Source organism: Muscardinus avellanarius (genome assembly GCF_963383645.1).
Source record: "Muscardinus avellanarius genome assembly, chromosome: 3".
NCBI classification, from domain to species: domain Eukaryota; kingdom Metazoa; phylum Chordata; class Mammalia; order Rodentia; family Gliridae; genus Muscardinus; species Muscardinus avellanarius.
This window is the reverse complement of record NC_137788.1, coordinates 132,298,368-132,324,619: the sequence shown is the minus strand read 5'-3', so window position 1 is coordinate 132,324,619 and position 26,252 is coordinate 132,298,368. Positions and strand designations below refer to the sequence as shown.

General features: G+C 54.4%; 1 protein-coding gene across 1 annotated transcript in view; it reads right to left on the bottom strand.

Moving 5' to 3' along the window:
* Positions 1–4,222: 4,222 nt before the first annotated feature.
* Positions 4,223–26,252, bottom strand: part of SMAD6 (SMAD family member 6) — a gene marked incomplete at both ends in the record, with an annotated part of 70,651 nt that continues 48,621 nt past the window's right edge. The window contains one exon of the mRNA XM_080693114.1: positions 4,223–4,764. Within this exon, the coding sequence (XP_080549240.1) occupies positions 4,223–4,764 (542 nt within the window). The remainder of the gene's footprint in view (positions 4,765–26,252) is intronic.

Here is a 26,252-nt window from a genome sequence, read left to right as displayed (position 1 = left end):
TGGACACTTGGTAAGCACCAGTGCACACAACCCAGGTCATCTACCTAGGCACGAAGACACTCTCAGTATTAGCGCCCGCCTTGCGGGTGAGGAGACCAAGGCAGACATTAGGCAACTTGCCCAAGGTCACAGAGCTGGCAAGTGGCAGTCAGGATTAGAACAGGCAGCAGGAGCCAGAGGCAGCAGGAGCTCTGAAGCCCCTTGTGAAGCTTGGGATGGGGAGGTCAGATCCCAAGGGGGTGCGGCTGGGGGAGGCAGAGACCACTGCCAAGTCTCTAGAGATGAATAAAATGTGTACACACGTGCCTTGTGACCAAGGGCGGCTTCACACTCCCTCTCTGGGCCGCATGTTGTCTCAGCTGAGACCTGCAGGCAAAATCTCCAGGATCCCCTCGCCTGCCCAGTCATCAGTCTACCACTCCCAACCCTCACCCAGAGATGAGGCCGGGAGGAGCAGGGGCGGGGGGATGATGGCAGGAGTAATGTGCTTCTCTGATGACCTGGTCAACTGCAGGAATCCCCTGGGGTTCTGGGGACCGTAAGTCTCACCTACCTTCTTCTCAGAGCCTGCCGGGAGAGCCCAGCTCTCACCATGCTCTCCAGGGACCTGAGCCCTTATTTAGAAGTGTCTCCATCCAAGCCTGAGTCACCGGATCACTGGGTGGTCTGGGGAAACCACAGTAACTTACTGCCCAGCACCATGCTGGGAGAGCAGGGGGATGAGGCAGCTCCCGGCACTGCTGACGGACTCAGCAAGCAGGCCACCCCTGAGACTCAGCAGCCCCTCCGTAAATGGGCTGGGACCAGACTCTCAGATCTTCAGGAAGAACAGCAGCCACAGGGCCTCTGCATGATGCTGGCGGTCCCCAAGGGCCTCAGGAAGTCCTCAGCCCTGCCCTGGGCCTCAGTTTCCTCATCTATAAAATGAGGGTGTCCACCCCCACCCCGTGCCTCTGGCAATGGAGGACTGTGATAATCCTGTCCATTGCCAGGCACTGAGGGGTGACTGGCTGCACCTTCTGTGGGAAAGGAGCCTGCCATGGTGGGTACCGGCTCTGGGAGCCGGGATGGGTTCGGGGCCAGGCCCAGTTCCTGCCTACAGCCTGGCCCTCTTTCTAGGACATCCCTCCAGCCTTGTAAGTCCCCTGAAATGACCCTGAAGATGAAAGTCCAGCTCCGATCACCTCCTGGCCCATTCAGACACCCGCTCACCTTCCTCGCTGAACATTAGTTCAGTTCTTTGTTGTGCCGGGTGAGGGGTGCCCGGCTCCCTTCCCAGTCCTGGCCGTGTAGAGTAGCAGCTGCTATGAACTAATGAACCAGATACTGTGTGTGTGTGTGTGTGTGTGTGTGTGTGTGTGTGTGTGTGTGTGTGTGCGCGCGCGCGCGCGAACACGCTTAATTCCCCAATTTGCACCTACTTCTAAGGTGGGATAATTTTACTACCATCTTGTGGATAGTAACACAGGGGCACATTAAGAAGTCCACTGGGCATATCCCTGTAATCTTAGCTACTCAAGGGCTAAGGCATGAGGATCACAAGTTCCAGGTCAGCCTGGGCAACTTGGCGAGATACTGTTTCAAAATAAAATAAATAAAGCTAGGCGCAGTGGTACATGCCTATAATCTCAGTACTTGGGAGGCGAGACAGAATTGCACGTTTGAGGCTAGGCTCAGCAATTTAGCGAGGCCTTCTGCAACTCGGTGAGACCCTGTTTCAAAATTAAAAGGGCAGGCTCAGCAATTTAGCGAGGCCTTCTGCAACTCGGTGAGACCCTGTTTCAAAATTAAAAGGGCTGGGGTATAACTCAGAAGTAGGATGCCCATGGGTACCAAAAAACAAAAAAACAAAAAAAAACGGGGATGTAGTTCTGTGGTAGAGTGCCCCTGGGTTCAATTCCCAATACTGGGGGGGGGGGGTGAGGGGGTCCAGAAGACACTGATGTCACTCGTAAGTGGCAGAGCTGGGATTTGAACTTAGCCCCACTCCAGAGCAGAGTGGCTAAAAACTCCTCTCTCCTGCTCCCTGGTCTCTGACACTCCCCACTGCCTGTAAGCGGAGGCACCTCCCACCTTGACCCCACACCAAGAATGGGAACTCCGAGGAGGACGGCAGTGAGACGGCACCTCTGCTGGTGTCTTTGGGACAGGGCCTCAGCGGGCAGTAAGCACCCTGGCATGACCACCTGTGGTCAGCCCAGAGGCACCAGCCTGCCTTGGTATGGGGATGTGATTAGCAGGGGTGGGGCCAGTCTATTGACAAATAGCTTTGGGAAACAAAGTTAAACGGCATCTTTACGGGCGGGTATGTTGGCCATGACCCCTGCCCCCACCGCCACTCACAGCCTTGGGTAGTCTCCCCCCCCCCCCAAACTTTGCCACAGGGATGGTTCCAGCGATGGGTTGATTGTGGTGGAGGTGAAGGCGTGCCGCTCTGAGAGTTACAGGAGACTGCTCCCTTGCTATGGGGAAGCCTTGTTGGGGGGCTTGACAGAGAGGCCCACTTGGACAGGAACCCAGGCCTCCTGCCAACAGCCACGTGAGTGGGCTTGGAGCAGGTCCCCGGGGCCCAGTCAAGCCTTAGATGACCGCAGCGCTGGCAGACAGATTGACTGCAGCCTCCTGAGAGATCCCAGCCAGAGCCATTCAGCTGAGCTGCTCCCACTTCCGGACCCACAGAAACTGCGGGAGTTAATGTTAGTTGGTTTAAGCCGCTAAATTTTGGGATAATTTATTATACAGCAAGAGAGAATACACGAGACTTCTCAGAGCACTTCACGTTAATATAAATCTCCAAGAAAGAAGATATGCAATATAATACCCCCTTAGTTATTTGGCCAGCAAGGCCTCCTTTTTTCTTTTTTCTTTTTGAGAATATTCTGGAGAAAGCTCCGATCTAATAACATGGCGCAGGTCCTGCAATTAGATGTAACTTCCAGCCTTCATTTGCCTCATAAGCTGCTCACTCATCCTTCCTGAACCTCCACATTCCCCTTTAATGAAGTTGAAATAACACCACCTGCCTTTCTATAAATCATTAACACAGCCCCAGTGGGCAGAGTATGAGCTTCTTGGTGGTGGCGGTGGTAGTGGTGGCCTGTCCAGGGCCTAAGAGGATCCTGGGCCTGGGGCTCAAGGTGATGGTACGGGAGGCACGCAAGTTTCAGGCCATTTTCCCTTAAGTGGTGAGAAACAGCATCTTCTAGCTGGTGCATAGCTTCCAGATGGGGGGCCTGGACCCAAGCTTCCCCCATCACACTGGGTTCTTCTGGGCCTGGGCCTCCCCTATCACACTGGAAGAGCTCACTCATGACGGACTGCTCTGCACTGCCACCCCCACCCAGGTCCAGTGGACCCACCAAAGCCGCGGGCGGGAAAACACACACCCTTCTCTGGTTCCCCCCACCCTTTATTTTTTTCGGTACTGGGGATGGAAGTCGGGGGCATTTTACCTCTGACCTACACCCATAGCCCTAGTTTTTATTCTTTATTTTGAAACAGGGCCTCACTGAGTTGCAGAGGGCCTCACTCAGTAGCTGAGGCTGTCCGCAAACCACGATCCTCCTGTCTCAGCCTCCCGAATGCTGGGATCACAAGTGTGCGCCACCGCGCCCAGCATCTCTGGTTCCCTTTTAGAGTAAATGTAGCCTTCCTCTCTGAGACCTCAGTGTATTCCTCTACTCTTTGTCCAATAAATACTGAAGTCAGATTACACAGTGGCTGATGGGTCCAAAGCCCACTGAAGCCCTGAGTGTCCCTCTTTGTAAAAAGAAGACAGTGTTTAAAAAAAAAATCTAGACTGTGAATACTTTATTATCAACGAGTGACTGATATTAGCTTTTTGTCTGGGCATTAATATTTCAAAACCATACACCAAACCCAGGCTTCTCCACCTAGCTCTGCTGTATCATTTTCTTAAAATAAAGAAGAGGAAGGAGGAAAAGAAAGAAAATATATCTGTATTGAAAGAATTATAAGCCAAAGTGCGTCTTTCTTGTTTTGTCCATATACACACATTGCACCATACATAAATAATTACATTGTAAAAATGACTCCATAATTACAAGTATAATATATATTTCCATATAATATATAAAACTTTATATTAAATCTAGGTAGATGATATTTGGGGGGTTTCGTCCGTGGGGGCTGCGTCCTGGGCACTGGCCCCTCTCGAGGTGAGGGATGGCGGCTCGGCGGGCGCTGGGCCTCGCGGCCGCCGCTATCTGTGGTTGTTGAGCAGGATCTCCAGCCAGCAGGGGCAGGAGGTGATGAACTGCCGCGAGTAGCAGGGCCCCCAGCCTTTGGCGAAGCTGATGCGCGCGCTGTGGGGGTCGTAGGGGCCGTCGGCAGCCTCGGGCTCGGGCGCGTGCTGGAGCAGCCCCGAGCGCTCGAAGTCGAACACCTTGATGGAGTAGCCCGGCGGCACCTTGCGCACCACGAGGGCGCGTCCTCCGGGCGCGTCCAGCGTCGGGGAGTTGACGAAGATGGGGTGCTCGCCGCGGTTGTAGGCCCACACGCCGTCCGGCTCCTTGCTGAGCAGGATGCCGAAGCCGATCTTGCTGCGCGTGCGCCGCACCGACTCGCTGCGATGCTCCAGGTTGAGCTGGCCCAGGCAGAAGCCGCTGCCCTGAGGTAGGTCGTAGAAGATGCTGACGGCCTGGTCGTACACCGCGAAGAGGCGGCCCACCCGCGTCCGGTGCTCCCAGTACGCCACGCTGCACCAGTGGCTCGGCTTGGTGGCGTCCGGAGACATGCTGGCGTCTGCGGGGCAAGCACAGAGCGCAGGGGCGTTAGTGGGGTGGGAAGGTGGATGCCGTCTGGACAGTCGGGGCTGGGTGAACACCTGCTGTGTGCTGCGTCTTCTCAGGGATATTTAGCACACAGTGGGGGCCATCTCCCCCCTACTCTCTCACACACACCCTCAGGCAAAGGAGAACACAAAGGCTGTGTACTTAGTGTGCCAGCCAGGGAGCCTACTGTGTGCTAGCTGATGTGATGCAGAGACAGGGACTACGTGAGCTTCTGCCCACAAGGCGTTGACTCACTAGCAGGAAGGACAAACACCTGCAGCGTACCCAAAGGCGCGGCCACCCGCTGCCAGATGCGACACACCTTCTCCTGGTCTACAAGCCGATGGCACCCACAGCCGGCCCAGGGCTCACAGCTACTGAGGCCTGGCTAGGATCCCCGGCCCTAGTCCAAGGCCCCACCAGAAGAGAACAGAGTTGTGTGTGTGTGTGTGTGTGTGTGTGTGTGGTACTGGGGGTGGAACCAGGAGACTATACTCCCAGACCAACTTTATATTTTATTTGGAAACAGGGTCTAAGTTGCTGAGAGCCTCACTAAGTAGCTGAGGCTGGCTTTGAACCTGTGCAATCCTCCTGTCTCAGCCTCCCAGGCGTGGGGATTACAAGCGTGCGCCACTACACTCGGCTCAGAGGGTCAATATTAAGGGTGGGGCACAGACAGGGGCGGGGATGCGTTCAGCCTTCTTATAAATCTGGCTGCCTGGCTGGGTGCCACCCACAGGTTCGGGTCTGCAGGGGAAGCCAGGTCCTCACACCAGCCCAAAGCTCCTATCGTTCTAAGCAGCTCGCCTCCCTGTCCCAGACTGAATCGCCCCTTAGCAGGTGGGAACAGAGATAGCCCAAGACCATGGTTAACCAGCTTCTGGTGCTCAATCAGTCCCAGCAGGCGGGGCCCCTGGCATCCATCCATCTGGCACAGGGCTGGGGTGCCCCGAGGGCCAGGCAGCAGCATAGACCAACCTGGCCATGAAACCCCAAAGCTGCTCACCAACCAACAAGAACTCCCTGGGCGTGCCAGGCTGGGCAAGGTGGGCACTGAGAAGAGCAGCCGGGAGTTGGCGAGAGACGGGCTAGGCCACAGCATCACCTCACCGCGTGCCATCTATAAGTACTCTTCACAAGAGTCCCATTAGGAGGGGGAAACTGAGGCCTAGGGTACACCCCAGAGAACACTGGAGCTGGCCTCAGTGCCAGACCACACTCTAGACAGGAGGTGGAGATCGGGGCAAGGTCCTCCCTAAAGCCCGTGCGCCAAGCAAGTTCCCTCCTATCTAAGCCTCAGTTTCCCTTTCTGTAGCTGAGACTGCTCTCGTGGTCTGGGACTACTAAAGTCTGTGTTACCCCGAGTCCCAGAGGCCTCCTGTCTCACGGGGAGAGGGCTCAGTATTCCCTTTCTACAGGTAAGGTTCTGAGAGGGCGACCGGCCCTAAAGCAGCAGCTCTGCCCAGGCAGAGAAGTAGTTCCGGGTCAAGAGAGTGGCCTGGGGAAGGGCTGCAGGCAGGTAGGTGCTTGCTCTTCTCAGTTCCACAGGGCTTTTTAATGACTTCTCTCCCCCTCCTGCAAGTTCCCATCACCTCCTCCAGGCCAAATGCCTCCCTCAGCCCCCCACTTCAACAAGACCAGAGTCCCCAGAGGGCCCAGGCTGCACCGACCCCTGTGGTTCTTTTGGTTGAGCAGAGTAGGTAATGCCTGGCCAGGCCTGACTTCCAGCCACGTCTCCCCAGTCCTGAGAGGAGGACTGCCCCTCCAGGCCTCCCTGGCTCCCTCCTGGAGCGCTGAGTGGCAGCGCCCTCCAGGGCCCTAACAGGCGTCTGTGCTGCTGGTCAGCGACCAGGACCCCGACCCCAACCGGGTCTCAGTCCTCCCTACCTGCCCCCGAGGCTGCCTGAGGAGGCTCCAGGGATGTGCCAAAAGGGAAGGAGGCAGGAAATAAACAGACAGCAAGTGTCTGCACACTGCCTGGGGGGCAGTGGCAGGGTAGCAGGCAAGAACTTGGGATTCCGTCAGATCCAAGATGAGCCACCTGCTTGCAGCCCCAAGGCTCCAGAGCTTGAGGGTCCCTGGCATCATTCTCATCCAGTGGGACCCAACACTTAGGACTTCTGCTAGTCAACCCATATTTTAACAGGGGGCTCAGGAATAATAAATAGGGTGAACCCTGCTTCCTTTTGTCCCATAAGGACTTATTTTCATTTTTCCCATTGGGAATCAAGGGAACTTTAGTTTTGAGACTGGCCTAGGGAAAACACGGAGTCCAGTGAGTGACCTTTAACCCGGAGGATGGGTGCTCTGGGGGTACAGAGCGACTTGCCCCAGGATGCATGGCAGGGGCGGGATAGCAGAAACTAGAATCTGGGACCCCACGTTCTACTCTCCCCCCCACTCACATGAGCCAAAAGATTTCGGATTAAGACAGACCTGGGGCTGCCACCCGGCCAGCCGCACAGCCCTGGACAAACTGCTGAGTGGTCCCCAGCCTGGTCTCCCTGACTAGGAAATGGACTGGGCCGTCAGTGAGCGCCTGGCTCACACAGCCTCCTGTGGATTTTCTGGAAACTCTGGCAAGCTGGGTGTGGCGGCGCACACTTGTAATCCCAGCATTCGGGAGGCTGAGACAGGAGGATGGTGGTTTGCAGCCAGCCTCAGCTACTTAGTGAGGCCCTTTGCAACTCAGTGAGACTCTGTTTCAAAACAAAAAATAAAAAAATAGGACAGGGGTGGGGGTGGGGGTGTAGCTCAGAGGTAGAATGCCCCTGGGTTGAATCCGTGGTACTGGAAAAAAAAAAAAAAAGAAACAAACAAACAAACAAAAGCAACTGGGTGTAGAAAGAAGCAGCCGTCTTGGTCACTGGTTCCAGCACAATTTTACCCTTCTGAAACCAGGAATCCTTGGAGGTTTGATGGTCACTGCCCAAGGGTCACCGCCGTACAGAGAGTGTCAGTGTGACGGTGGGTAGCAAAGCCCTTCGCCAATCACAAGCACTTTACACACGTCAAAGTTGGCGCCCAGCCTGGCACCTGCACTGACAGATGCTCACAAGGTGAAGGAATGAAAGGAGGCTGTGATGAATGACTGGGGGGCTGGAACAGAAAAACGAGCCCCCAGTGGCTCCGTCCCCAAACCCGCACCCGTGGCCTCACAGTGTGTCCACCACAAGCCGACAGCTCCCCGGCTCCCCGCCCTGCCCACCGCGCCTTTTGTCCATAGCCAGGGGCTGCTGCTCGGGGTTCGAGGGGACAGCCTCCTGCAGAAGGAGCCTTTTTTCCTTGTGGGTCCAAGGCTGTGGACACACCATCTCCCACAGCCATCAGCCTAATTAGAAGCCAGCTCTTTAATTGCAAATAAATACCAGGGAGTCAGACCTGAGCGAACATCAAAGATGTCCGCGCTCTGACCGAAACTCCTGTTCGCTACCCCTGCTAGGGCCTGGCCTCCTTCCCAGCCAGACCCTGGGTCCTCCTAAGAGAATCTGGTGGGAGGAGGGAGCACTGGGTCTGGGGAGTCCGCGTCCTGCTTCCTGGTCCCGACCCAGCAGGTCACCTTCCTTCCCTGGCCTCAGCCTTCCCATCTGAGCACTGGGGGCAACCCCTTTCACTTTCAGCTTTAGATTTCTGTGGTTTAATGAACGGTCACAGCAACTCCAGTCACTACTCTCGCCCCTGGCCCAACCAGAAACCAGCTGAGCCATCCATCAACAAGAGGAGGGATTAAAAACAAAACAACAGGTTCTCCCCCTTAAAAAAAAAAAAAAAAAAAAAAAAAAAAAAACACTACTGAAACACAGCAACCTGGGTGACCTCAAGTGCAGCCTGCTGGGCGGAAGCGCGGCTGTGATATTTGCTTCCGTTGGTCCCAAACTCTTGGGCAGGTGAAGCTCCCAGTGGAGACAGTGGTCCCTCACCTAGCATGCGAGCAAGGCCCGGGATGTGGCCCCAAACACCACCAAAAAAAAGGAGGAAGAGGAGGAGGAGGAGGAGGAGGAGGAGGAATGACAGTGGACCCCCAAGGAGAGGGATGATATGTTTGATATTTTGACTGGCTCGGTGGGAACTGAGGTATACACAAAGGTCCTGACCCAAACACTTAGCTATGAATTCCATTGTCCCCGTGTCTGTCCTAGAGTGGCCTCCCAAGGCTCCAGGCAGCCAGCTCCCTCCCAGCGGCTCCCACATTCCTGCCACCAGAGGGTGGTGGATGCCTGGGCAGGGCAGGAGGCCCTGTCCCCAGCAATAAATAGGCCTTCTCCCCTGCACGGAAGCCAGCGTCTGCGATGGCTGGCCTGCCTCCTGCTTGGCCTCTCTGCCGGCAAGGGTGCTGAGAGCCCAATGTATGTATCCATGGGGATTCTGGGGCACCGAAAGGGCCAATTGCAGTCTGGGGGAGGTGAAGAGAACTAAAATCCCAAGAAAAGTCTTTGGCTTCTTTGAATCAGCAGTTTTTGGTCAAAACAAAGGGCAGGAGTGGTCCTGTGCACTCCCCATGGGCTGCGCCCTCCATAAGCCCAAGGTCCACCCCCACCCCCACGGCTTGATTTCTTGCACCTCCCCTGGCTTTCTGGCCAAGCCACCCTGGACTCATCTATCCCCTGAAGGAACCAGAAGTGTGCCTGGGGCATCCGCAAAAGGCTCTAGAAGCGAAGGCTGAGTGTGCGCGGGAGGCCCAGCCTGCACCCTCTTGGTCTCGGGGGGCCCTGGCTGGGGGGCCCATCATGCTGCGGCTACACATCCACCTGGCGCAGCAACCACCTGCCGGCCACCGCGGCTCTGGCTTGCCTCTCCAGGGCCTGGCCTGCTCAGCCACACGAGTGAGCCCCAAACAAGGGCCCAGCCCCCCACCAAGCTGAGACCCAGGAGGTTAAATGATTTGCCCCGGGCCACCCAGTGAATAAGCTGGGCTTGCTCTCCCCTATCCACAGGGCTGCACAAGGCTCCCCCTGCACTCCTGAAAACTCCTGTCCCGTGTCCTGCCCGTGGCTTCCGGGGCCAGCACCGGCAGCTTTTCATCTGTGGCTCCCAGGCCTGGGAGTAATTACGTGGCCCTGCATCTGGTTAGCCAAACAGCCCTTTTAAAGCCTTGTTTGCCCATTAGATAAGTAGTTTTGTTATCAAACTTAGAAGGGAAAAGGGGTTTCTACTTAACCCTCCTTTGTCGTTTTGGGCTGCAGAAATGGCTCCAGGCTTTGCACAGGTCTGGAGGCGCAGCATTAGGTGAGAACTGTCTTTCCTTGTCAGGGGAGGGGAACCCGCCAGCGCTTTCTCCACCCGGCTGGGCAGTAAAGCCGGGAAGGAATGTGCGCAGGGCCATGCTAATGGTCAGCAGCTTAGAGGAGCCTCTCGGCTGAACTGGGTCCAAACGCCGCCCAGCTGACAGGACTTTCCTCTTGCCCGCTCCCACCCCTTCCCCACCCCCCAGCACACAGCTCCAGCACCTCTGGCTCCTAGAGGAAGCGGAGCTTCCAAGAGGAAGTTCCTAATCGGTCATTACATCACGGGCGGTCTGGCCACCGCTGCTGCCGGCCAACACTGGGCCCACCTCGGGGGGCTCTTCGGCCTGCTGGACACCACCCTCCGGACAGTCACTCGCCTGGCGTCCTGGGGTGGGTGGTGTGTGACTCTTAAGACGTGTGATGGGATCTGGGAGCTGAGGGTAGAGTGACGGCGAGGAGGAGGGCGCTTCGGCCCCGTGGTGCCCAAGGTGCAGAAACTGAGGCCCGAAGTGGTAAAGTCACTTGCCAAGGTCACAGTAGACATTAGCCATACAGCCAGGACCAGCTGGGGGCCTCTGGCATGGGGCTGGGCAAGAGCCTGGGCTCGGGGCAAAGTGGGCTGCACAGGACCTGCTTGGCCACTCACCGGCTATGAGATCCTGGGCAAGTGACCTCATGGCCCTGGGCCTCAGTTTCCTAAACCAAGGAAGGGGCTGAGATCATGGCTCCTTTATGAGGCCACTGGATGCATTTCAAGTGTGTCAAATAAAGCCTGACTCAGCTGGGCGTGGTGGCGCACCCCTGTAATCCCCGCACTGGGGAGGTGGAGACAGGAGGATAGCGCAGGTTCGAAGCCAGCATCGCTGGTTTAAGAGACCCTGTTTCCAAATAAAAATATAAAATAGGTCTGGGAGTGTAGCCCGGAGGTAGAAGGGTTTCCAGGAACCCCAGTACCACCAAAAAAAAAAAAAAAAAAGGCCTGACTCGAATGGAGCGCTCTGCTCTGCCTAAGTTGGCAGCTATGACTAGGGCTCGTGGAGGCTTATCTCTGTTATTTGCATAAATTGTATAATAGATTGGCTCAGCCTGTATAGTTCAGAAGGGTATTCACATTAGGTAATAATACCAGCAAAGATAAGATGTGCTAATGGAGTTGAAAATCAAGGAGAAATAATGAGAATAATAATGATACAATAAACCAGTCATGATTTAACAGACCTTTAGCAAATGTACCGGCAGAGTATAGAACACTTTAAACGTGCTCTGTCAACATACGGCTCCTGCGCGGTAGTTCCCAGCTTTGCTGTTTGGAGGTGCTGGGATCCGGCCCAGGACCTCAGTTCCTCGTGCACGCTAGGCAAGCGCTCAAGTGTTCTACCACTGCGCTACATCCGTGGCCTAAGCCATCCCCATCATAAGATAAAGGAGCTGAGGCCTGAAACGAAATGTAACCAAATCGCAACGCTGGAACCTGAGTTCCTGCCTATCTAGACTTCGAGACAGGCGACCCTCTGCACAGCTCCTGTGATGTCGCCCATGGGTTGCAGAATTCAGAGGCCGCCGGCAGGGCAATTGCACAGGCACAGGGCCATAATCACCCAGCAGAGTCCTCTCCAAGCTGTCATGTGAGGGCTGTGGGTATAGCCCAATGCACTTGCCTGGCATGCTTGAGGCCCTGGGTTTGCTTCCCAGAACCCCCAAAAGAGGTGGCTCCTCAGAGGCAGCAGAGCTGGCGCCCTGGCTCCTACCTTCCTGGGAGGGCAGCGTGACTTCTCCAACGCCACCCTACCTGCTGTCTTTTGCAGCCCTGCGAGCACCACACTTTTGAGCTTCCAAATTTACCTTCTCCCCCACACTCAAATATTCCGACCCTGCAAAATGCCAAAACGAGCATCATCTAGAGGTGCCCCAATGCCATGCTGGTCTTGAGGAAGGGCTTCCAGCCCTAAGGGCATCCCTGAGGGGCGGGCGGTGCGTGCTGGGCAGTCTCCACTTGCTAAGCCTGTTGAACTTCATTGGCTCAGGAAAGAGAGTCACCCCCATCCTTGGGTGGGGCAGACCCCAACCTGGAGAGGCCCCACGGCCATGCACGAGGGAATCGGGACCTCAGCCTAACCCGGAGCCCACCTTCTCCTCTCTGCGCCCTCCGAGCTGCAGCCTGCTCTCTTGCTCTGCTGTGACCCGGGAGGGAGGAGGAGCTACCCGCGGTCTGGTGACGGCGGCGGCCTGGCTGGACTGTGAGCGGCCCCTCTAGGGAGAGGCCTGCAGAAAGGCCTTCCTTTCAGCCCTGGCGCCCTGACCCCAGCTGGCCCGGCCCACGTCTCTGGTGGGACAAAGTGTCAGCCTGGGCTGTGACAGGTAAGGTTTCCATTCTTTTATCTCCTGCAGTCTTCACACGAATCCTGAAAGGATGAGCCCACACTGCAGCCCTGACACAAAACAGGGTTTGCCAGGCCCTAACAAGGGACCTGCTCAGCGTCTCCTCCAGGCCTACCACTCCTGCAGGCAAAGGGACCAGGCAGAGGACACTGGGGCCCACTTCCATCAGCATCTGTCTACCTGCCTTCAGCCCTCAGCTAGCTAAAAAGGTGGCTTCCAGCCCAGCAAGACCGCTCTGGTTTCCCTGGACCCGGGCACTGTGGCTTTCCCACCCCCAGGCCTCCATGCTCTAGGTACCAGCTTGACAACTTTCCGTGGACACCGAGACCCAAAGAGCCACAGGGAGGCTGGAGAACCAGGCTAGCATCGGTGCCGTCTCCTCCAACGGAGAGCTGGCCGATTATACAGGCCACTCCAGAAACTTTGACGGAAGCCCCAACTTAAGCCTAAAAAGAAAAAAGACCACCTAGGTAAGGCAGGGAGCCCCCTTAGCCCTCAAGGAGGAGAGAGCCAGGGGAGAGAGCCAGGCAGCTAAGGCCGGGGAAAGGTGAAAGGTGCCAGGGAAGCAGAGAGACAGAGCAACATAAGCAGCTCAGGAAATCTGCCGCGTTTCCTGAAGGAACCAGTTCCTGCAACAAGAGGCTCTGAACTTTGCTCCCATTCCAAGGCCTGTGTCTCCTCACAAAGTCAGCTGCTGGCTCTGTTTGCTTGTGTTCTTACTCGGAGACCACCTGGGGGTGGGAGAGCCTTGCTTTTATGGCTGCCCCGGCCAAGATGCCGAAATAACACTCTGCAAGAAAGCGAAGCTAGGGACCTCGGGCCCCCCAAAAGAAGTGGCAATGGTGAGCAGGAAGGAGATCCTCCCGGCCTGTGGGCCTGCGCCGCCTGTGGCAGAAGTGCAAAGGTCACACGGACGCCCACTAGGACCGCTGGTCTCCGGGGTTGTGCTGAGGTCAGGCAGAGCCTGGGTTCTCACGGGAGGCGTTCAGAGTCCATGTTCACCTCTGAGCATCCCTGAACCGGAGGTCACAGAGAATACTACAGGCCCCTTGGAGGGTCCAGGCAGCAGGCAGCCTGGGCACGCAGAAGGGGTGCACAGCCGCTGGACCGCTGAGCTACACCCTAGCCCCTTTTATTTATTTATTTATTTTTTTAATTTTGAGACATAGTCTCACTCCATTGCCCAGGCTGGCCTCAAACCTGTGATCCTCCTGCCAATTTGAGTTTTATTGGTGAAACTTCGGCCTCAGACTTCTGCTTGGACCAGTATAAAGTCATAAAAGTAAACTACCTAAGAATGGCCCTCCACTCAGCCTGCCTCAGCTCTCAGGGGCAGGCATCTACAGTGCACAGGGACATCTGAGGGGTGACCAGGCAAGGTACCCACAGCTCAGCCCCCCGAGTCCCTGCCATCGGCTTGGCTCCCTGGCTGAGACCGGAGGATCGCGGTTTTTGGACAGCCTCAGCTACTTAGGGAGGCCCTTTGCAACTCAGTGAGACCCTGCTTTAAAATAAAGAATAAAAAATAGGGCTAGGAGTGTAGCTCAGAGGTAGAATGATCCTGGGTTCAATTCCCAGTACTAAAAAAAAAAAAAAAAAAATCAGGGGGTATCTGTCTGGAGCATGGAGCCTGCCCTGCCCAGTGTGAGTTTCCTTGTGTGTGGGGGGGACACCTAGCTAAAAGGGGCGGGGGGGGCACAGAAGGCTTTAGCAACAGCGTCTGGTACTGGGCGATTTATGAGTTTCCTTCTCCGTTCTTCAGTGTTTGTCAGACTTTTGCTTAACCGCCCAGACCCCTACATGTGGCCTTCTTTAGGAAAGCCTTCCACAGCCTCTAGGCCTGAACCACACCTCCATGACGCTGATGCTGTCAACAGGAGGGTGTGTGGCTGATCCACCCCTCACCTCTGAGCATACTGCCTGATCACTGCCTTTCCTCCCCAGGGACCTGGCACCCTGCAGCCTAAAAGGGTGCTCTCGATGGTGCTGAATGGAATCTCTTGGGAAGTCACCTGGTCCCCACCCCCACCCCCACCCACTTGAGAATGGCACAGTGGCCACACTGCCCCCTGCCTGCTGATCCTTCCTGATACATCCCTGCGGGTGGAATACCACACCAGCTCCCCATACACACATAAGGCTTATTTCAGTGGCTTTTTTTTTTTTTGGGAGGGGGGGCTGGGCATGGTGGTGCACGCTTGTAATCCCAGTACTTGGGAGGCTGAGACAGGAGGATTGCGCAAGTTCGAAGCCAGCCTCAGCTACTTAGTGAGGCTCTCAGCAACTTGGTGAGATCCTGTTTCCAAATAAAATATAAAATAGGTCTGGCAGTGTAGCCTGGAGGTAGAAAGCTCCTGGGTTCCATCCTGAGGACCATTTTAGGTAAAAAAAATAATTTTTTCCCTAAATCCAAGCCATTGCTGGTCATCTTGTCTGACAGTGGAGATAGATTTAATTCCTCTGGGTTGCTATTTCTATGATGTAAGAACAGAGAGTGTGGACTTAGATGAAAGCACCAAAGAATGGGGTAGCAGAGCTGGTTTTCTTCTTTGCAGAGCTCCCCAGAATAAGTCTCAATCTAACACCAGCCTGTCCCTGTTTACCAGCTAGGTTATGTGTGACCTTGAAAGCCAAATATACCTGCAGTAAGTTACACTGAAGATGCGATTTAGGATAAATGTCCTCAAATTAAAGCACCAAAGGCATGCAGTCAGTTTTAAAATAATTCTTGCAGAGCCCAGTGTGGTGGCACTTGCTCGTAATCCCAGCACTTGGGAGGCTGAGACAGGAGGATCACACAGGTTCGAAGCCAGCCTCAGCTACTTAATGAGGCCCTCTGCAACTTAGTGAGATCCTGTTTCCAAATAAAATATAAAAAAAAGATCGGGGGTGTAGCCTGGAGGTAGAAGGCCCCTGGGTTCCATCCCCAGTACCAGAACAAACAAACAGACAAATAAATAATAATTCTTGCCTTAGCACCTCCCTTTTACAATACCTTTTTGGAACACAAAGATACACAATCTGCCCTTCTTCAGTGAGTGCATTTTCCTATGTGATGGATTTTCTTAAAGCAAGGGTTACCTGAATCGTTTTTTATAGGCTTCCGGAACAAACAGGAGCACCTTATAAGAAGCAAAAAAGCTAATATTGACTGGTGAGATCATTAATCCACAACTACATACTAATATTTGCTGGAGAGAGTACAGTAACATGAGATTTAAACGTTCCCTACAAAATGTTGCAAAAGAAGGCTCCTGACTATGCTTCCTGCCCTGCAGTGAGCTGGGCTGCTCAGTGCCATTCAGCTCCCAGGCCGCCAAGCGGTTCATCCATCCCGCCGGGCTAACTGCAGAGACCCGGGCCCACGCCTCAACCCAGAGCGCCAGCCTGGTGTCCCGGGCCGGAGGAGGCAGGGCTTGGTTCCCACAACCCTGGAGCCCAAGTGAGCGGGTGGCTCCCTCCCACTAATGGCGGTGGGGGTGCTGTTCTAACTCTGGAGGTTTCCCCATTCTCCCAGCCCATTCAGAAATGGCCCCATTTTAGGCAATGGACTACCAGGCTCAGAGAGGCTGGGTGACCACCCTCGGTGACAGTTAACGACCAGGTGGAACCTCCGTCCACTGCCGCTGCCTTCTACCGAGCCTGCTTCCTGCTGCTCAGAAGAATGCCTCCATCTGTGCCTGAACCCATGGGCACAGGGTGACGTGGGCCGCACGGCAGGACAACGACACTGGTCCTGTCGGACAGCTGTCCCTCTTTGGTCTGCTCCCCGCGGCTAACCTTTTAGCCAAGAGGGCACCTGCCTTGTATTCCATGATCCAGTTCACAGTTCTCAACTTCTTGAAAAAAGAAAGCCCAAGGAGACACCTGGGCTGCGCCCAAATGGCAGCGACACCCAAATGCCTTCTGGAACGGTCACCCCTCTGCAGGGCCTGTTTTCTAGTGGGAGGACGGGGGCACCTTACTGGACCCAGGGGAGCCCAGAGGGGTTGTTGCGGGGCTGAGCCCAGCAGGCACCTGGCATGTATGGGCCCAGTGAGCATCAGCAGAGATTGACCTCCGGCGCCCTTTGTTAAGGCTGGACTGTGCCTACCGCCTCATCTCTATTCATCCTGCAGGAATCCAGTCACCACTAAGCACCCACTGTCCCCACATCCCATCTCATTAAACATCAGGAACAATCTTAGGTATCCATTTGGAGAAGAAAGGGAGGTTTGGGGAAGTTAAGCCCCCTGCCAAAGGTCACACAGCCAAGAAACCAGAATTTGAACCCAGGGCAGTACACGCCAGGGCCACTTCTACGGCCTGTGTGAAGTCCCAACAGGCCGTTAGCACAGGCACCTTCCCTGAGGCCTTCCGCATATGTGACTTGTACCTCCTCCAAGAGACTGGCACCTGCCGAACTACCCCCAGCCCTTCCTCCTCCCTTCCCGAGGAGCCCCAATGGCTCACAGGTCACCAGCCTTGCATTCCTAGAGCACAGCCCACATCGGGCCCACTAAGGAGCATCCTGAGTAATTCGGCCCATAAATCATGGCCATTGTGAATTTCCCTTTTAGCCACAGGCAAAGTCATACATCTCCTCCCCCCACTGCAGTTAACCAGGGCTCTTTGTTCGGCATATCTCTCTGGCTCCTGGCTGGGGGCCAGCTCTCAATTATTAATTAATCTGGGAGGTGCAGGTTGCATTCCTGGCCAACCACTTCCTCCTCGGGCGGGAACCAGGGAACTCAGGGAACTCGCAGGCCAGGCGCTTTGAGTTACATCAAGCGGCTCACAACATCCCGGCCAGGCCCCGTCTAGCTGCCACTGCTACACGAAAGGACGTTTAAAAACAGAGTTAAAAATAACAGCAGAACACCCAAACACCCAGAAGTCTCCCTCCACATCTCAACCCCAGCGCCAATCCAACTTGGGTACCACCACCTTGGTGAAGCCACCACGCGCCTGGGTTTCCTGGTCTGTGAGCCGGGGATCTGCTGCTCACTTGTCTGCGATGGAAGGATATAATAAGTGCGCCCCTGCCGCCAGGCTCAGTTGCCACCAAGGGACCAAGACTTAAGGCCCATCAGCAGCCCAGAGGCTGGGCTGGGGAAGGCACCGCCTCTAAATTCACCTGCTCGCTTTAGCGGGTGGGGGAGGGGAGGGGAGGGCTGCAGCTCGGTTTGTTGACGCCATCCCGGTGTCTTCTGGGCTGGGGAGGAAGAGAAGTCCGACCCGTCTTGGTCTGGGACAAGACTTTGGGAAGCCTTTGCGTGGACAAAAACCCCAAGAAGCAAGGTGACCACAGCTATCTGTGCCCTTAGTGCACAACCCTGGCGCTGAGCAATATCCTGTTTTGTTTTGTTTTGTTGCTTTGTTGGTACCGGGGATTGAGCCCTCTGATCGGGCTCAATAGGACACCCTCAGTCCTATCTTATTTTTTTATTTGGAAATAGGGTCTAAGTTCCAGAGGGTCTCGCCATGTTGCTGAGGCTGGCCTCGCTCCTGTGATCCTCCTGTCTCAGTCTCCCAAGTGCTAGGGCTTACAGGTACTGCTCAGACACCACACCTGGCTGAGCGGTGTAACAGACCTATGTGTAAGAGAGATCTTTTTCTCCTTTAGGTTACAAGTTAGACTGGGAGCTTCAGGTCAGCAGTGATGCTGGGTGGCTGGTGCCAGCTGAATGGATTAAGCCATGAGCCATGAATGATGAGCTGGGCCTGGTGGTGCACACCTGTAATCCCAGGGACTCAGGAGGCTGAGGCAGGAGGATCACAGGTTCGAGACCAGCCTCAGCAACTAAGGGAAAAATGAATGAAAAAAATTAAAAATAAACCAATCAATAAAAACAATTAAGCAAGCCGGGTGTGGTGGTGCATGCCTGTAAACCCAGCCTTTGGGAGGCTGAGACAGGAGGATCATGGTTTGTGGCCAGCCTCAGCTACTTTGTGAGGTCCTTTGCAACTCAGTGGGACCCTGTTTCAAAGTAAAGATTAAAAAATAGGGCTGGGGGTGTACCTTGATGCCCCTGGGTTCCATCCCCCGTAACACACACACACACACACACACACACACACACACACACACAAGCTATGATATCAGAGGATAAAAACCACAGCAGCAACATGTGGGGTCAGAAGCAAGGATGGATGAATGCTGTTGGTAAGTGCCATCCATGTCCTTTTGGCCATCTCTCTCCTCTGGCCCTACACACATCCCACGGCATACCCAACTTCACCAGACGTGCACCGGGCCGGTCAGTCTGTGGGCACCAGGAACGCGGCACCTTAGGGCATCCCCTAGGGCTCTGAGTCAATCAATCAATCAATCAATCAGTCAGTCAGTCAGTCAGTCAGTCAATCTCTCTCTCTCTCCTTCTCTAGTGTTAGAGATCAAACCCAGGGCCTCACGCATGCTAGGAATTTCATGCTTTATCTGCTTTTGATCTGACAAGACAACTGATCTGACCCCCAAATCCTCCTATAACTTTGCTGCTCTGCGGAAGGGACACTTGTGTCTTTTGGCTGGCTTCCCTTCCCCCTAAACACAGGCTTCTGGAGAAAGCACATGCTCTGCCAAGATAAATGATTGTGCATATACAATAAAGTACCATTAATTAGGACTCATAAATCCAGAGTTTGTAATAATTCCGCAAGCAGCTGGGTTGAAGTTAAAAAAAAAGCTTTGATAAACAAATGCAAAATATAAATAAGGCTCAGTAGAACTGTTTATCCTACTAGCACTGTATAAACAACGGGCATACCAATTACAAATGCTCTTATCTGCTCACTAAAGCAGCTCTCCCAGTGACCTCTAACAGGAAGCATCACCGGTCAGCATCGCAGTCTGTGGGATTTGAAAGATCACAGGACCTGGTTCCCCAGTGTCCTTTCCCATCACCCACCACCAAGTCAGCCTGAGCTGGTGAGGGGGTCTCTGGAAAGAAGCCCCCGGGGTGCATAGCCTCCTCTGGTAAACAGTAGCTGCCCAGGAAGGAGGGCAGTCCAGGGATCTGCGTGCCAACCAGTTGTCTCCGTGCCCTTCTTAAAGAAGCAGTGTTTCCTAGGGTGTTGGGTCCCCCTGGATGTACAGGAGGGAGGGGCCCAGCCCTGGCTGGGAACTCCTCAGACGGCAATGCAGCCAGCCAAGCGAGCTTGCCTGTTTGTGGCCTCCTTGGTGATTTACAAATTAACCCAGCCCGGGTTTCCTCCTAGGAGGAATCAGCACCTGCAGCCCGGTGGTAACATCCAGGTGGGGTGAGGGGCCACGCGGGCAGCAGGAGGGGACCCGGGTGGACTGGTGAGGCCAAGGGTCCCCTGGTCTCGGCCCAAGAGGGACAGACTGCAAGGCCCCGGAGGGGAGGGCAGGGGGCCAAGCTGGAATGCCGAGGGCCGCTCCAGCTCCAGGAGGTGGCCCTGCCAAGTCGGAGAGGCGTCACTGAGGAGAGCTGGCAGGTTCCAGCCCAGCGGGTCCCTAAGGGCACTGAGTCAGGAGCAACGGCCTGTGTCTCTGGGCACGTGGGGGCTGGAGCAGAGCCAGGGAGACCCAGAGCCGCCAGTCTCCCTGGGGTGCCTCCGTCTGGGCGCTACCCCGCAGCCCTCCAGCCTTGAACCCCGAGGAAGCAGAGCCCCTCCGAGGCCCGCAGACCCCGGGCAGAGACATGGCCTCTGCTCCTTCCACTTTCTGTCCCCTAGTCCTAGGGGTGCTTGGTGGAGCCCGCAGAGAATGTGCCCACAGTGGGCCCCAAGACTGCCTCCATCGTGGGCATTTCTGACATCTGGCAAACCAAGCCCCTGCCTGCACCTGCTGGGCGGAGGACCCAGCCTCAGAGGGGCGTTCTGAGCAGGCAGGGCCGCTCTGCTGTGGCTCTGGGGCAGGGAAGCCCCGTGTGACAAGTGGAGGCCTTGTCCTCTCTCCCCTTCACCGACTCCTCTGCATCTTCTCCATGAGCTTTGGAAATTAATCTCAACCCAAGCACCACGGGATGCACGCACCCTGCCACCGGAAGGAGTCTGCCACGGCCACGGTGGGCTCGGCAGCGGGCCAGGGTTGCGCCCTGCAGTTTGATCAGACGCTGCGCACTCCAAGCATTCAGAATCTGAGCTCACTTCAACCCTCTCCCTCCTTGCCGCGCTGACCCTAAAGCAAACAAACCGATGCCCTTATGTGTCAAGAGCCACTTTCTAGCAGATCTCTCCTTTGGAGTCTGGCCATCTCTACCTTCCAAAGAACCCCTCCCGGTGGCTCACAAGCAGCCACAGAGAGAGCTGCTCTGCCCAGGCCTCGAACATGGGCCGCTCCGCCCGGAAGCCCTGAAGCTAATCCCCTGAAGGTTAAGAGTGGGTAGGATGTTTCCGAGGACTCGCTGTGGGTTTGGTTTCCGGCCAACGGCAGTACCGCTGGATGCACCACGAGCCTCCGCTTGGCATTCTGGGCTCTGCTCTTGCCCCGTAAGTGCCTACTATGTGCAGGGACACACCAACAGGAGCTCACTGGAGGGATGAGTCGTTTTGTGGTGAGGGAAGTAATAAAGGCCAAAGGGAGGGGGAAAGAATGGGGGTGTCAAAGGACATCAGGGGGACTCTTGTTTTCGCAAACCTCATTCCTTCTGGCCAGTCCCAAGTTATTTAGTGGGCTATACACACATCATTGTTTTCCGCAAACTAAAACATTCCTCCCTCAGGCTGGAAGAACATAAACATTCTGTGCTGCTGGCTCGCAGCAGGCGAGCGCAGGTCAGGCCTCAGCTAACTGCAAGCCTGTGGGAAGCCCAAGCCCGGCCAGGTGCGGTGGCCCACACTAGTAATCCCAGGACTTGGGAGGCTGAGCCAGGAGGATTGCAGGTTTAAGGACAGCCTCAGCAAGTAGCGAGCCTTGCATCAGCCTAGCGAGACTCTGTTTCAAAATAAAAATTAAAAATAGGGCTGGGGATGTAGCTCAGAGGTAGAATGCCCCTGGGTTCAATCCCCAGTAACACACGCGCGCTCGCGCACACACACACACAGAAAGCCCCATGCCCACATCCCTGCTTCCGTCTCACAGAGGAAGCTGGCTGGGGATGCTGCCTCGCACCCCAGTAGGTCACGTGGATGTCTCAAGTTGAGGGGGCATGCCCTTTTCAGTTTGACAGAAACTCTAAAAACTATAGGGTGTTGTGGAATAGCAATACCACACTTATTTTAAAGAGAAACCTGGAAGTTAGGAAGTGGGTGGTGGTGGTGCTGAAAGCCACGGCTTCAGATCATTTAACCCAACCTACCCCCTTCACAGAAGGGGAAACTGAGGCTCCGAGAGCAGAAGTCACTTTGCCGAGGTCTCCCAGCAGGTGGGGCCACCGCCAGCTGTCTAGGAGACGGCTCCCCATCCTTGGCACCGCAGGCCCAAAGAACTGAGACATATGTTCCTGACCAGCCTGGCCAACATGAATTATTTTTGCAAAACGGTCTGTTTGTTTGTTCTTGTGAGCAGCAAAGGAGCAAGGCCGTCCCTGCATCGCTGTCAGAGCAACTCCCGGCCTGGGCCGGAGGAGTGACCCGCCCCGGCTGGCCGGCACCGCCACGACTCTCAGGCGAAGGATGTGCGTTGCAAAAATGGGGCAAAGTTTCCTATTCTGAAGATAACATTGTAAGACACAGGAAGTCTGCGAGCAGAGCCTGCGTTTCCAGAAGGCCTCTGCACACCCGTTCACAGCCGCTGCCACTGCACAGGGTTTCCAGAGATTCCGGGGCTGGGGTGGGGGCCGGGGACAGCAGGTCTGGTGGAGGTAGGAGTCCAGAGAGGGGCTTTCCAGGCCCCGGGCCCACTGGGCCTCCTGCAGCAAAGCAAGGACTCCTTGGCACCCTGGCCTCCTCAGTCCCAAGATAAAGGGGTTAAAAGAGTCCGTGTGTTTCTCCTACTTTGGGCCCTTGGGTCCAGATTCCCAGGCCCCACCCTGGAGAATCTGATTCATGGGTCCTGGGTGGAGTCTGAGAATCTATGTTTTTCACAAGATTTAGGAGGCCACTTTTCCTGCTGGGGTAGGTCATGATCACAGGAGTGAGGCTGACCAGCCTGGCCCGGCGGTGGGAGAGCTGGCTTCCCCCGCAGGAATGGCAGGAAGGCCAGAGCAAGCCGACCTCCTGGTCATGGATGGACGTGGTGGTCCTAGCGCCAGGCTGAGAGCCACTACAGATGGCCTTGATTTGGCATGTGTTTGGGTATGTTTGAGAACATGCCCTTGGGACAGCATATTTGATTTCATGGGACCTGGAACCAGAGACCTCAGTTCAAATCCCAGCCCTGCCACTTCCTGGCTGTGTGTCTGGGATGAATGCCCTCAGTCTCTCTGGGCCTCAGCTTCTCCATCTGTGGAATGGGGTCAACAATGAATTGTCGGAAGGGGGACTAAAATCCTAACAGCTGTCACGTCCTGGGCGCTTACCATGTGCCGCATACATGGAGTTCTCACAAGAAGCCTACGAGGTACATGATATTGACTGTTCTATTTGAGTTTTTAATTTTGAAACAGAGTCTCCCCACATTGCAGAGGGCCTCACAGGTTGCTGAGGCTGTCCGCAAACCTGCAATCCTCCTATCTCAGCCTCCAAGTACTAAAATTACAGGAGTGGGATGATTTCCATCCTTCTTTAAGTATTTTGGAACTATGCTGTCAACTGGGCAAAGATTCTTTGATTATTATAACTTAATGATAATTTTAGCTTTGCTCTATGGATGGAGTCAGCAAAAGCCCCAAATAAGGGCCCGTCGCTTGGTTTTGTAAATAAAGTTTTATCGGAACACAGGTGAGGTTTGCAATCCCAGTACTTGGGAGGCTGACACAGGAGGATACGGGTTCCGGGACAGACTCAGCTACTCAGTGGGGCCCTCCGCAACTTGGTGAAACCCTGTTTCAAAATAAAGGTTAAAAAACTGGGCTAGGGGTGCAACTGGGAGGTAGGATGGCCCTGGAGTTCAATCCCCTATTTTGCAATAAAAATAAAATAAGTAGTAAATCTTTTAGGCTTTACAGCCTATACCATTTTATTGGAGCTACAAATGCTGCTATTGTAGCGTGAGAGCATCTATACATTTTATTTTATTTTATTTTATTTTATTTTATTTTATTTTATTTTATTTTATTTTTGGTGCAGTACTGGGGATGGAACCCAGGGGCATTCTACCTCTGAGCTACATCCCCAGCCCTATATTTTATTCCTTTTTTTGTGGGGTGGGGGGTGGCCACTGGGGTTCCTGGAAGCCCTTCTACCTCCGGGCTACACTCCCAGACCTATTTTATATTTTTATTTGGAAACACGGTCTCTTAAGCCAGAGCGGCTGGCTTCGAACCTGCGCGATCCTCCTGTCTCCGCCTCCCAAGCGCAGGGATTACAAGCGTGCGCCACCACGCCCGGCTTTTATTCCTTATTTTGAAATAGGATTTCATTAAGTTGCGGAGGACCTAAGTAGCTGAGGCTGGCTGTGACCTCCTGTCTCAGCCTCCCAAGTCTGGGATTACAAGTGTGGGTCGCCACACCCGGCTTACTATCTGATTCTTTACAGGGAAAAGTCTGCCTCACATCTACACGAAATATGCTCCTTTGTTCTCAATGCTTTCTTGTCTGGGATTAGATCGCCTCGGATTCATAGCGCCGCGCTCACTTTCCTTTTGTTTAGAATGGATTAGTAGAGGTTGAATATCTCTTATCCCAAATGCTTAGGCCCGGAGGCGTTTCGGATTTCAGAATATTTGCCTGTGCATCATGAGACATTCTTGGGGCTGGAACTCAAGGAGGCGTACAGAATTCACGCGCATCTCCCCAAAAGGCAGTTTTATTCGCCGCCGTCGTCAGCATGCTTGTGTTTTGATTGTGAGCCATTCGTGCGTGCTGAGGAGGGAAACTTTCACGTGAAACATCAGGTCGGTGCTCAAAAAGCTTCTGACTTCAGAGCATTTCAGAATTTGTAGTTTTAGATTAAGTACACTCAACCTAGACATCCTACCTCCGAGCCTCACCCCCCACATACCAGCCATATTCTTTATTCTTTTTTTGGGTACTGGGAGTGAACCCAGGGGACATTCTATCTCCCTGAGTTACACTTCCAGCCCTATTTTAACTTTTAATTTTGAAATGGGGTCTTGCTAAGTTGTAGACAGCCGTATGTTGCTGAGGCCGGCAGGTTCAAGGACAGCCTTAGCAATTTATTGAGACCCTCCTCAACTTAGCGAAACCCTGTTTCATATTTTTAAAAAGTCTAGGGAAGCCTGGCATGGTTGTACATGCTTATAAACCCAGCATTTGGGCCGGGCATGGTGGCGCACGCTTGTAATCCCTGCGCTTGGGAGGCTGAGACAGGAGGATCGCGCAGGTTCGAAGCCAGCCTCAGCTACTTAGTGAGGCTCTCAGCAACTTAGTGAGACCCTGTTTCCAAATAAAATATAAAATAGGTCTGGGAGTATAGCCCGGAGGTAGAAAGCCTCTGGGTTCCACCCCCAGTACCACCAAATAAATAAATAAATAAATAAGCCCAGTATTTGGGAGGCTTAGACAGGAAGATCAGGGTTCCTGGCCAGCCTCAGCTACTTAGTGAGATCCTTTGAAACTCAGTGAGATTCTGTTTCAAAAAAAAGAATAGGGTGATGGTGCATGCTTGTAATCCCAGCATTCGGGAGGCAGAGACAGGAGGATTGGTTCAAGGATAGCCCCAGCTACTTTGTGAGGCCCCTCACAACTCAGTGAGACCCTGTTTAAAAAAATAAACACTAAAAAATAGGATCGGGGGTGTGGCTTGGTAGTATGCCCCTGGGTTCCATCCCTAATACCGCAAATAAAAAAATAAAAATAAAAAAAGAAAGATAAGAAAAGAATAAAATATACTGCTGGGGGTATGTAGCTAGGAGGTACAATGCCCCTGGGTTCTAACCCCAGTAGAGAGAAAAAAAAAAGTCTGGGGGCGTAGCTCAGAGTTAGAGTGCCCTGAGTTCAATCCTCAGCACAAAAATAATTTGTGTGTGTGTGTGTGTGTGTGTGTGTGTGTGTGTGTGTGTGTGGTGCTGGGGATTGAACCCAGGGGAATTCTACACCCCCAGCCCCAACTTTTTATTTTTACTTTTTGCGGTACTGGGGTTCCTGGAAACCCTTCCACCTCCAGGCTACACTCCCAGACACCTATTTTTTTATATTTATATTTGGAAACAGGGTCTCAAGCCTGCGCGATCCTTCTGTCTCTGCCTCCCAAGCGCAGGGATTACAAGCATGCACCACCACACCTGGCTATTTTTATTTTTGAAACAAGGTCTCACTAAGTTGCGGAGGGCCTAGCTAAGTAGCTGAGGCTGGCCACAAGCAAACCTATGATCCTCCTGTCTCAGCATCCCAAGTACTGGCATTACAAGCATTCGCCACCACACCCAGCTAATAATCTTCTTAAAGAACCAAGCATCATGAATATACTAGGACTGCTATGAAGAATTAATGGGTCATTCACAGTTTTGGTCCCACTTTTCTCCCTCCACCCAGAGACAACAGGGGCAACTGTAGGCCAATGCGGCAAATGGAGCTTCCGTTTGCAGGGCCAGCTCCAGGAGCAGGGACGTTCAGCCACTACCGCTCTGGCCTGGGGCTAGCACTTCCTTCTCAGCGCTGCGGACATTCCAGGATTGGGGCGTGTGTGCAGAACGGGGGCCCTCAGAGCTGAGCAGAGCAGAGCAGATCGCTGGGCTGCTGCTATCCTGCCTGCCACCACACCGGCCCCACCTCCAGAATTTCCATCAGTGTTCTCCAGCATGGCAGAGCCAGGCGGGACCTCCAATAGACAGGGACAGGGCCCAAAAGGGGCCAGAATCAGGGCAGGCAACCTGGCGTGGGGAGCGCGGGACAGGTCCGCCTGCTTGGG